Source organism: Piliocolobus tephrosceles, chromosome 1 (genome assembly GCF_002776525.5).
Source record: "Piliocolobus tephrosceles isolate RC106 chromosome 1, ASM277652v3, whole genome shotgun sequence".
Lineage (NCBI taxonomy): Eukaryota > Metazoa > Chordata > Mammalia > Primates > Cercopithecidae > Piliocolobus > Piliocolobus tephrosceles.
Window position 1 is genome coordinate 36,226,999 of NC_045434.1, and position 12,148 is coordinate 36,239,146.

Consider the following 12,148-nt stretch of genomic DNA (forward strand, 5'->3'; position numbering starts at 1 on the left):
GTGTTCATCAGGGATATTGGTCTGTAGTTTTTTTGTTATGTCCTTTCCTGGTTTTGGTATTAGGGTGATACTGGCTTCATAGAATGATTTAGGGAGGATTCCCTCTTTATCTTTTGGAATAGTGTCAGTAGGATTGGTACCAATTCTTCTTTAAATGTGTGATAGAATTCAGCTGTGAATCCATCTGGTCCTGGACTTCTTTTGTTGACAATTTTTTTATTACCATTTCAATCTCACTACGTGTTATTGGTCTGATCAGAGATTCTGTATCATCCTGGCTTAATCTCGGACAGTTGTGTATTTCCAGAAATTTATCCATCTCTTCTAGGTTTTCTAGTTTACATGTGTAAAGATGTTAAAAGTAGCCTTGAATAATCTTTTGTGTTTCTGTGTTATCAGTTGTAACATCTCCTGTATCATTTCTAATTGAGTTTATTTGAATCCTCTATCTTCTTAATCTCGCTAATGGTCTTTCAATTTTTATCTTTTCAAAGAACCACCTTTGTTTTTCATTTGTCTTTTGTACTTTTTTTGTTTCAATTTCATTTAGTTCTGCTCTGATCCTGGTTTTTTGCTTTCTTCTGCTGAGTTCATGTTTGGATTTTTCTTGTTTCTCCAATTCCACGAGGTATAACCTTAGATTATTTATTTATGCTCTTCTAGACTTTTTGATGTAGGCATTTAATAATATGAACTTTCCTCTTAGCACCAACTTTTGCAGTATTCCAGAGGTTTTGATAGGTTGTATCGTTCAGTTCAAAGAATTTTTAAATTCCCATCTTGATTTCATTGTTGACCCAGTGATCATTCAGGAGCAGGTTATTTAATTTCCATCTATTTGCATGCCTTTGAGTGTTCCTCTTGGAGTTGATATCCAATTTTATTCTATTGTGGTGTGAGAGAGTACTTGATATAACTTCAATTTCCTTAAATTTACTGAGGCTTGTTTTGTGACCTATCATGTGGTCTTAGAGAATATTCCATGTGTTGATGAATAGAATACATATTCTGCATTTGTGGGGTAGAATGTTCTATAAATATCTGTTAATTCCATTTGTTGTAGGGTACAGTTTAAGTCCATTGTTTCTTTGTTGACTTTGTCTAGTGCTGTCAGTCGAGTATCAAAGTCCCCTACTATTACTGTGTTGCCATCGATATCTAATTTCTTAGGTCTAGTAGTAATTGTTTTATAAATTTGGGAGCTCTAGTGTTAGGTGCATGTATATTTAGAATTGCTATGTTTTCCTGTTGTACTAGTCCTTTTGTCATTATATAATGTCCCCCTTTGTCTTTTAACTACAGCTGCTTTAAAGTTTGTTTTGTCTGATGTAAGAATAGCTACTCCTGCTAGCTTTTGGTGTTCATTCGCATGGAATATCTTTTTCCACCTCTTTACCTTAAGTTTATGTGAGTCCTTATGTGTTAGGTGAGTCTCCTGAAGGCAGCAGAAACTTGGTTGGTGAATTCTTATCCATTCTGCAGTTCTGTATCTTTTAAGTGGAGCATTGAGGCCATTTACATTCAATGTTACTATTGAGATGTGAGGTACTATTCTATTCATCATGCTATTTGTTGCCTGAATACCTTGTTTTTTTCATTGTTATTGTTACATAGGTCCTGTGAGATTTATGCTTTAAAGGAGGTTCTATTTTGGTGTATCTCAAGGATTTGTTTCAAGATTTAGTGCCCCTTTAGCAGTTCTTGTGCTGGCTTGGTAGTGGCGAAGTCTCTCAGCATTTGTTTGTTTGGAAAAGACTGTATCTTTCCTTCATTTATGAAGCTTAGTTTTGCTGGCTACAAAATTCTTGGCTAACAATTGTTTTGTTTAAGGAGGCTAGAAATAGGACCCCAGTCTCTTCTAGCTTATAGATTTCTGCTGGGAAATCTGCTGTTAATCTGATAGATTCTCCTTTATAGGTTACCTGATGCTTTTGCCTCACAGCTCTTAAGAGTATTTCCTTGGTCTTGGCTTTAAATAACCTGATGATTGTGTGCCTAGGCAGTGATCTTTTTGTGATCAATTTCCCAGGTGTTCTTTGAGCTGCTTGTATTTCTCTAGCAAGACCAGGGAAGTTTTCCTTGATTATTCCCTCAAATACATTTTCCAAACTTTTAGATTTCTCTTCTTCCTCAGGAACACCAGCTATTCTTAGGTTTGGATGTTTAACCTAGTCCCAAACTTCTTGGAGGCTTTGTTCATGTTTTAAAATTATTTTTTCTTGGTGTTTGATGGATCAGGTTAATTCAAAAGCCTTGTCTTTGAGCTCTGAAGTTCTTTCTTCTGCTTGTTCAATTCTATTGCTGAGCCTTTCTAGTGCATTTTGCATTTCTCTAAGTGTGTCCTTGATTTCCAGAAGTTGTGATCATTTTTTATTTATGCTTTCTATTTCACTGAAGAATTTTTCTTTCATATCCTGAATCATGTTTTTGATTTCTTTAAGCTGGACTTCATCTTTTTCTGGTGCCTCCTTGATTAGCTTAATGGTCAACCTTCTGAATTATTTTTCTGGCAATTCAGAGATTTCATCTTGGTTTGAATTCATTGCTGGTGAGCTGGTGTGATCTTTTAGGGGTGTTAAAGAACCTTGTTTTGTCATATTACCAGAATGATTTCTCTGGTTCCTTCTTATTTGAGTAGAGTATATAAGAGAAAAGATCTGGGATTCAAATGGCTGCTGTTCAGATTCTTTTGTCCAACAGGATGCTCCCTTGATGTGGTGTTCTCTTCTTTCCCCTAGGATTGGGGCTTCCTGAGAACTGAACTGTGGTGATTGTTTTTGCTCTTCTGGGTTTAGCCAGTAAGTGGAGCTACTGGGCTCTGGGCTGGTACTTGGGGGTGTCTGCAAAGAGTCCTGTGATATGATCCATCTTCAGGTCTTGCAGCTATAGATACCAGCACCTGTTCTGGTGGAGGTAGCAGGGAAGTGAAGTGGACTCTTTGAGGGTCCTTGGTTGTGTTTTTGTTTAGTGCACTGGTTTTGTGTTGGTTGACCTCAAGCCAGGAGACGGTGCTTTCAAGAGTACGTCAGCTGTGGCCCTATAGGGAGGATGCAAACTTGCCCTAGGCATATCTGGTTAAGTATTCAGGTTTCTCAGCCAGTGGGCAGGGCCATAGAGCTCCCAAGAGATTATGACCTTTGTCTTTCGCTACCAGGGCAGGTAGAGAAAGATCACCAACCAGGTAGGGGCAGGGATAGGTGTGTCTGAGCTTAGCCCCTCCTTGGGGAGGGCTTGCTGCGGCTGCTATGGGGATGGGGGGTGGTTCCCAGTCCAGTGGAGTTATACTCCCAGGGGGATTATGGCTGCCTCTGCTGAGTCATACAGGTTGCCAGGGAAGTGGGGGAAAGCCGGCAGTCACAGGCCTCACCCTGCTCCCACGCAGCCTGCGGTTCTAAAGGCCAGTCTCACTCCCACCGTGGCACCGAGCACCGAGTCTGTTTCTAGGCAGCTGGTGACCAGGGCTGAGAACTTGCCCTAGACCACGAGCCTCCCCCTTGAGAAAGCAAGAAGACTCAGTTTTTCGGCATCTCAGGCAGCCTTCAGGGGTGATACAGTTTCTTCAAAGGGTCTGTGGATTCTCTCAGCTTTCCTTGTTTGCTCCAAGAACTACCACAGGAACGTAAGTTCACGACGTGAGTGTCCACGTGCTGCTTTGTCTGTCCAAGCAGGAGCTACAAGCTAGTCCTGCCTCCTATCCAACATCTTAATCAACTATATTTAAACATTTATCCTTCTTTAATTTCTAGCAATGATGTTTGTAGTTTTCAGTGCATAGGTGCTTTTCATCTTTTGTTAAATTTATTCCTAAGTATTTAATATTTTTATACTATTGAATAAATGGCATTTTAAATTCAATTTTTTATGATCACTGGTATATAGAAATATAGTTGGTTTTTATATATTCTGTGACCTTGCTAAACTAATTGGTTCTAATAGCTTTTTTGGGATTTTCTGTATAGACATTTCGTATGTTGGGGGAAAAAATCAGTTTACTACTTGTGAAATTGTTTGCCATTTTTCCTTTTCCTTGCACTGGTTAGGACTTCCATTATAGAGTTGAATAGGAGAAGCCAGAGTGACGTCCTTGCATTGTTGTTGATCTTATAGGGAAGCATTTTATCTTTTACAAATAAAGTATAATGTTAGCTGTAGCCTTTTTGTAGATGCTCTTGGTAGGCTGAGAAAGTTCCAATTTATTCCTAGATTTCTGATAGTTTTTATCATGAATCTTATCAAATGCTTATTCTGCGTCTGTTGAGATGACTATGCTGTTGCTTGTTTTGACTGTTTATGGGATGGTGAATTACATTGATTTTCAAATATTAAACCAACCTTAAATTCCTGGGATAATGCCCTCCTGGTCGTGATATACTATCCATTTTATATAATGTTAGACTCTATTTGTTAAAGTATTGTTAAGGATTTTTATGGCCATGTTCACGAGGGATATTTATCTGTAGTTTTCTTTTTTAATAATGTTTTTGTCTGATTTTGGTATCCAGATAATGCTGCTCTCATAAAATAAGTTGGGAAGTGTTTCCTCCTCTTCCATTAATATTTTCTGGAAGAATTTGTGTGGAATTCATATCATTTCTTCCTTAAATGTTTGGTAGAATTCAATAGTGGGGACCTCTGGACCTAGAGTTTTCTTTGAAGGAAGATATTTTAAGCTAATGTCTTTAACAGATTCAAAGTTATTGATTATCAGTTTCTTCTCAAGTAAACTTTGGTAGTTTTCTCTTTCAAGGAATTTATCCATTTCATCTAAACTGTAAAATTTATTAACATAAATTTTCATATTCCCTTATTTCACTATCTGTAGATATTAGTAATTTGTGCCATCTTTTTCCCGCCTGATCTTAGTGTGCCTAGAGGTTTATCAATTTTATTGAACTTCTCAAATAACCAGATTTTTTGTTCCATTGATTTTCCTGTGTTTCTGTGTTCTATTTCATTATGTTCTTTCTTTTCCCTTCCATTCGATTACTTTGGCCTTAATTTTCTTTTTCTAGTTTTTCAAATTGAAACCTTAGATCATTCATTTTATAGTTTTTCCCAATATGTGTTTAGTGATACAATTTTCTGTCTAAACCCTGCTCTTGCTGCATCCCATAATTTGATATGTTGCATTTTCATTTTCATTCATTTCAAAATATTTTATAATTTCCCTTGTGAATTTTCTTCTTGACCTATTGGTTATGTAGAATTATGTTGTTTAATTTCCACATACTTGGGGGTTTTCCAGATGTCTATTATTTATTTCTAATTTAACTTGTTGTGATCAAGTAACATAAATTTTAATTCTTTAAAATTTTTCACACTTTTATAGCCTACAATGTGCTCTATTTTTGTAAATGCTTTATCTGTACTTTAGAACAATGTATATAGTCTGATGATAGGTAAAGTATTTCGTAATATCAGGTCGAGGTGATGAATAGTGTTGTTTGAATCTTCTATATCCTTACTAATTTTCTAATTGTTCAATCAATTATTGAGAGATAATTGTTGAACTCTCTAATTATGGTAGTTGATTTGTCTTTTTCTTTTTTCAATTTTAACAGGTTTTGTTTCAGGAACTTTGAAACTCTGTTAATTAGAGTTATTATGCTCTCTGGATGAATCAATCCACTTACATTATTAATTTACTCTTTATCTTTCATAATATTCTTTGCTTTGAAATCTATTTAGTTGATATGAATAAAGACACTCCAAATTTCTTTTGATTTGCATTTGCAGGGCATATTATTGCCATCCTTTCACTTTTTTTTTTTTTTTTTTTCTGAGGTGGAGTCTCGCTCTGTCACCCGAACTGGAGTGCAGTGGCCAGATCTCAGCTCACTGCAAGCTCTGCCTCCCGGGTTTACGCCATTCTCCTGCCTCAGCCTCCAGAGTAGCTGGGACTACAGGCACCCACCACCTCGCCCAGCTAGTTTTTGTATTTTTAGTAGAGACGGGGTTTCACGGGGTTTCACCGTGTTAACCAGGATGGTCTCGATCTTCTGACCTCGTGATCCGCCCGTCTCGGCCTCCCAAAGTGCTGGGATTATAGGCTTGAGCCACCGCGCCCGGCCCATCCTTTCACTTTTAACCTATCTGTTTCTTTATACTTAAAATAGGTTTCTTGGCTGGGTGCTGTGGCTCATGCCTGTAATCCCAGCATTTTGAGAGGCCAAGGCAGGAGGGTCACTTGACCTTAGGAGTTTGAGATCTGCCTGTGCAACATAGTGAGACCCTGTCTGTACAAAAACTTTTTAAAAAACTAGCTGGATGTGCTGGTGTGCACCTGTGATCCTAGCTGCTTGAGAGGCTGAAGCAGGAAGATCACTTGAACCCAGGAGGTTGAGCCTGCAATGAGAGGCGATTGCAGCAGTGCATTCCAGTCTGGGCAGCAGAGTGAGACCCCATTTCAAAAACATAAAAATGTAGATAGATAAAATTTTGTAAACACGTGGTATGGTTTTACGTTTTTATCAATCTTGACAATCTCTTCTTTTAATTGGAATGTTTGGACAACTTAAGGTGACAATTGATATGGGTTAATATACATTATTTTGCTGTTTGTTTTCTGTTTGTCCATTTGGTCTTATGCCCTTTTTTCTCTTTTCCTACCTTTAAAGTGAGGTTTTTAAAATTCCATCTTTATCTCCTTTATTGGCTTGGTAGTTTTGTTCTTTTTTTAGTGGTTTAGAGTTTATAGTATATATCTTTAAATTGTCTCCTTCAAATGATACCACTTTATGTATAACATTAAAACTTTTCATTTTTCCCATGCCAGCCTTTTAGCTATTGTTATTATATATTTCACTTTATAAATACGTTGTAAACCCCACAATCCAATTCTTGGATTGGATATCAAAAATATCCAGTTCTTGTTATTTTTGCTTTATAGTCAGTTATCTTTTAAAGATATTAAAAATGAGAAAAGTTTATGTTTACTCACACATTTTCCATTCCAGTGTTCTTCATTCCAATGTATAAATTGGGGTTCAGCAGAGAGCCAAAAAGTAAATCTTTTTAGCTTTGTAGGCCATATGATCTGTGGCAATTATTCAACTCTGCTGTTACAGCATGAAAACAGAAAATAGGTAAATGAATGAGAGTAGCTGTGTTACAATAAAACTTTATTTATAAAATCAAATGGATTTGGTCCACAGGGCCAAAAAAATTTAATTTTTTTTTCTGTCACCGTTCCACGGTTTTCTTGTAACTGCAGTTACACGTGTGGTAGACTGATGTTGTTCTGTTGCTCACTGATACATTTCTTACTCTCAGACTTTGCTGAGTCTCATTTGAGTTTGTTTCTACTACTATGTCTCCAAGTGTATCAGTCATCTTGTTCAGTTTCTAATTCAGTGTTTTTTGTTTTTGTTTTTGTGTTTTAAGACAGAGTCTCGCTCGGTCACCCGGGCTGGAGTGCAGTGGTGCACTTTGGGTTCACTGCAACCTCTGCCTCCCAAGTTCAAGCGATTCTTCCACCTCAGCCTTCCGAGTAGCTGAGATTACAGGCTTGTGCCACTACATCCAGCTAAGTTTTTAAGTTCTAAAATAATGGATTATGCCTCCTTTTTCTCTGAAATCTATGTTTTTAAGATCTAGAGACAGGGTTTCACTGTGTTGGCTAGACTGGTCTCGAACTCCTGACCTCAGGTGATCTGCCCGCCTCTGCCTCCCAAAAGTGCTGGGATTACAGGCGTGAGCCATGGCACCTGGCCAGTGTATTTTTCTTCTCTAGAGGTTTGACTTGGGTCTTTTTTATCTCTTCCATTTTTTTCCACATTATAGTCATGTTTTCCTTTTTATCTTCTTGAATAGAGTGTTCTTTAAACAACTGTTACAATGTCCATGTCTTATGATTCTATCATATATATAACTTTTGAATTCTGTGTCATTTCTGAATCTGTTTATATTGATTTTTCTCCTGATTATAGGTCTTATACATTCTCTGTATCTGGTAATTTTTTATTGAATGTCAGACACTGTGAATTTTACATTGTTGGCTTAATTTCTTTCTAAATTATTATTATACTTAAGTTCTGGGATACATGCGCAGAATATGCAGGTTTGTTACACAGGGTATACACGTGCCATAGTGGTTTACTGCACCCATCAACCTGTCATTTACATTAGGTATTTGTCTTAATGCTATCCCTCCCCTTGCCCCCCACCCCCCGACAGGCCCCAATGTGTGATGTTCCCCTCCCTGTGCCCTTGTTCTTATTGTTCAACTCCCACTTACGAGTGAGAACATGCGGTGTTTGGCTTTCTCTTCCTGTGTTAGCTGAGAATGATTGTTTCTAGCTTCATGCATGTCCCTGCAAAGGACATGAACTCATTCTTTTTTATGACTGCATAGTATTCCATGGTGTATATATATGTTGGCTTAATTCCTTCCCTTTCTCCTTTTCTTCCTGTCTTTTTTTGGGGTGAGGAGATGCAGTTTAATTTCCCAATTTTTTTTTTTCTTTCAGTGTTCCTTTTAGGTTTATTAGGCTGGTCTGGAAAAGCCTGTGGTCTAGGTCTGGTTTGGTTTGGCTTTGCTATTTAGGCAGTACCTAATATCTTCTGAGATTATTGATGGACTTGATGTTGCATGTGTTAGGATGTCTTTCCACTATGGCTGATGAGAACACAAACTGTTTTGTCCCAATGTAAGATCTAATGATTATTCTGCCTGCTCCTTTCTGGTAGTTTTTCCCTGGCCTTCGTAGTTTGCTCACACACACAGGAGTCAGATGACTACTCAGTCCAAGACTCAAGGAGACCTCTCAGCAGATCCTCAGTTTCTTCTCTGTCTCTCTGCAGCTGCCTCCTCTCTGGTACTTTATATCCACAAATTCTAGACGCCTAGCCTTTCTGAATTCTGAACTTTCTTTTCTCAACTCAGTAAGACTACCTGGTTCAGTCTGGATTCCTCCTCCTCATACTACAGCCTGAAAATTGTTTTCAGGCAGTGAGCTAAAGCACTTACAGATTGCCTTCTCTCAGGGGTCACTGTCCTGGGATGCTTGTTCAATGTCTGAAAGCTGTTGTTTCATACATTTTGTCCAGTTTTCCAGTTGTGTAAGGCAAAAGAGTAAATATTCTTGTCGAAAAACACCATGACTGAAAGCAGAAATTTTGCTACTCTTAAATTCTTTGGTCATGTGTTCCTGCTTTTCGTACCTTTTAATATCTGAGCTCACCTAAGACTTCCTGTAAAATCACATTATTTAATTAAATTATTCTTTTTCCTCTCTAGTAGACACTATAGTTTTATGATCAGAATTTCACTTTTTAGAATATGCTGTCAAATCCTCCTTGAACATCTCTTCACAAAAGTGTAGAACATATACCACGCGTTACTCTGCTAGATGCTAAAAATGCAAAGATGAATTAAATAATGGATTATGCCTCCTTTTTCTCTGAATTTTTTGAAATCTACGTTTTTAAGATCTAGAACAATGCTATTCAAAACGTAGTCTACATACTGGTGCCAGTTTGAAGGGTTTGCCGCAGTGGACTACACTGTAAGGCGTTTATTCCAGAGTATTCAAGCAGCTACATTGCTGAACACGTGCTTAGCTCACCTGAATTTTTTTTTTAAGCAGGACTTTCTTGAAAGAAGCAATGTGTTGGTTTAGATGCCAGAAGAAGCACCTTCTTTCATTGTAGGCAGGTAATAAGCGGTTTATAGACCAGCTACGAGTACACATCTCAGAGTGCTTAGCATCCCCTTCCTCGGCTGTTAGGAAATCTCAAGCATTGCAGTTCTAGCCATTTTATTTAAAGGGTTATTTCTTCTTAATTAAAATGAATTACTTAGGCATTCATTTTATGGCTGATAACTGGTTTGGGGGACTTCTTAGCAACCAGAGTCTAGGATGGTTTTATTTTTATCCTGGCACAGACTTGGAATTGGAACAACTTTGGCAACAGAGAGAATGCCTGTGGGACACCATTCAGCTTAGTGCTGGAAAGAAATAGAAGCACTTATGGGCTCTTCACTGGGATTTCTATTATATCCAATTTATTTTTATGACATTCCTAGAAATAAAGCATCCCTTCCTTGTTCATAAGTATATTTTCCCTCTCTCACCTTCATCCCAACAAGATTTATTTTATCTCAATTCATGATTCCCCATTTCCTTTCCATTTGTTGACTGGTTTCTAAGTCTCATCTTCTCTGATTAACCATTGGTAATTGTCACTACCTAACAGAAAATGATTGTAATACCAATTAATATAGAACTAGAATGGGGGAGAGAAGGCAGTAAGTATGAGAACCCTGTGAAAAGATGTTTGTGTACTCTTTCTTTTCCAGTGGAAAGCTCACCAGAGATCCTAAAGAATGAAGATTTTTCTAGCAGCCGTGCTGTTACAGTGTACAAAGACAAGAGCCAAGAATCCATGGACCAGCTGTCTTTGATTTTGTCTTATGAGTGCCAGATTTCTCAGAAGCTCTACATTCCTCGAAGTACAGCCACTGCTGCCTTAGGTGCTGCTGCACGGTTAGCTACATCCAGGAGCCTCCTACACTGGTACCCCAGTGTGAAAAGGATGGAAGCATGAGGGAGGGAGGGAGGGAGAAAAACAGAATCCAGCCACTTAGGCCTTGATGAACTCCCAGGCCAAAATGAGGAGGTATTGAAGCAAAATCGTATCTTGATTGTTGATACTTTTGTCTTTCTGTGGCTATATGTTAGCTTTATTATGCTAACAGTCTACTTTGATGTGTAAGTATTGATATTTACTGTTAATCTTGATTTTTCTTGATTTTATTTTATTGTGTGTTGTTTTGTTCACCTTTGTTTTTAATGTAGTTTAAAGGATTGTTTTTTGTGTGTGTTTCTGTTTTTCTTGTACATTATCATGACTGATAAATGAAAATTGAAAAACTAATGTTTGTGATCCATATTTGGCAAGACAAAATAGTCTCACATTCCTATCTCCAGAAAAAAAGGATATCTGACTCTTAGGGCTGCTTTCTAACTTGAAGTCTTCTATATCATAGAGCATCATCATGTCTTTGAAATATTGGGATCAATAAGAAAATCTACACCCTGAAGCATTGGTCATATGAATACTTTTACATTTCAAAAAAATTAAGCTGTTTGCAGTAAAGGCAGTTTCTGAAATGTAGCCGAGCCATTTCCCAAGAGCCTTAATGTAGCAATCGTTCCACAGTGGCAATTTTTTTTTTTTTTTTTGAGACGGAGTCTTGCTCTGTCGCCCAGGCTGGAGTGCAGTGGCCGGATCTCAGCTCATTGCAAGCTCTGCCTCTCGGGTTCACACCATTCTCCTGCCTCAGCCTCCCGAGTAGCTGGGACTACAGGTGCCCGCCACCTCACCCGGCTAGTTTTTTGTATTTTTTAGTGGAGACGGGGTTTCACCATGTTAGCCAGAATGGTCTCGATCTCCTGACCTCGTGATATGCCCGTCTCGGCCTCCCAAAGTGCTGGGATTACAGGCTTGAGCCACCGTGCCCGGCCACGGTGGCATTCTTTAAGCATTTATATAACATGATGTTCTCTGAGGTCAAATTCTGTGAAATGTGATATGGTAGTCTGTTGAGCTCATAATATATAAATCATCAAAAAAGACTGAAGGTAAAATTTTAAAATGTGAGTAATGCTAGTTAATTTTTTTTTTACCAGACTTATACCTAGATTTTAAAAATATTTGACGCACAGAATTAACCCCCAAAACAGAATCATTTCTTAGAAGTAAAATCTGAGAAAGAGATGTAAATCGTGAGCTTGCTTCATGTAACAAGGTTCTCACCCATATAGCTGCTCTTCTAAGGCCTCCTTTTTTGGCATTAAATGACAGAGCTGGTCTCCTGGTTCCTCTCTCTTTTTCTACAATAAGGAATTTCTCCTCTTTCCTTCTCAACTACTTAATTAGCAAAGTATCCACTAAGGAAGGGGGTCGGAGGGGGGTAAATACAGAAATACATTCAGAGTATTATCATGAGACAAACCAAAAGTCTTTACTGATCATTTTCTGTTTAAAAGCCTTAGGGAAAACATGTTTAAATGTAGTACAATTTAAAAGCTCAGATTCACCTCTGATTCCAATATATCTGTAAGAATAATGTAAGGATACACTAATTGACAAAAAAGACAAAAGTAATCTGGAAACATCACTGATAGTTAATCCAACTGATGAA

General features: G+C 37.8%; 1 protein-coding gene across 6 annotated transcripts in view; it reads left to right on the plus strand.

The window, feature by feature from the left end:
- The window catches only part of TDRD5 (tudor domain containing 5), a 91,521-nt gene extending 80,643 nt beyond the window's left edge, over positions 1-10,878 (plus strand). For all 6 annotated transcript variants that reach the window (XM_023194259.2, XM_023194258.2, XM_023194255.3 and 3 more), the window contains one exon: positions 10,301-10,878. In XM_023194259.2, coding sequence (XP_023050027.1) covers positions 10,301-10,548 — 248 coding nt within the window. In that variant the 3' untranslated portion in view covers positions 10,549-10,878. The remainder of the gene's footprint in view (positions 1-10,300) is intronic.
- Positions 10,879-12,148: the final 1,270 nt, after the last annotated feature.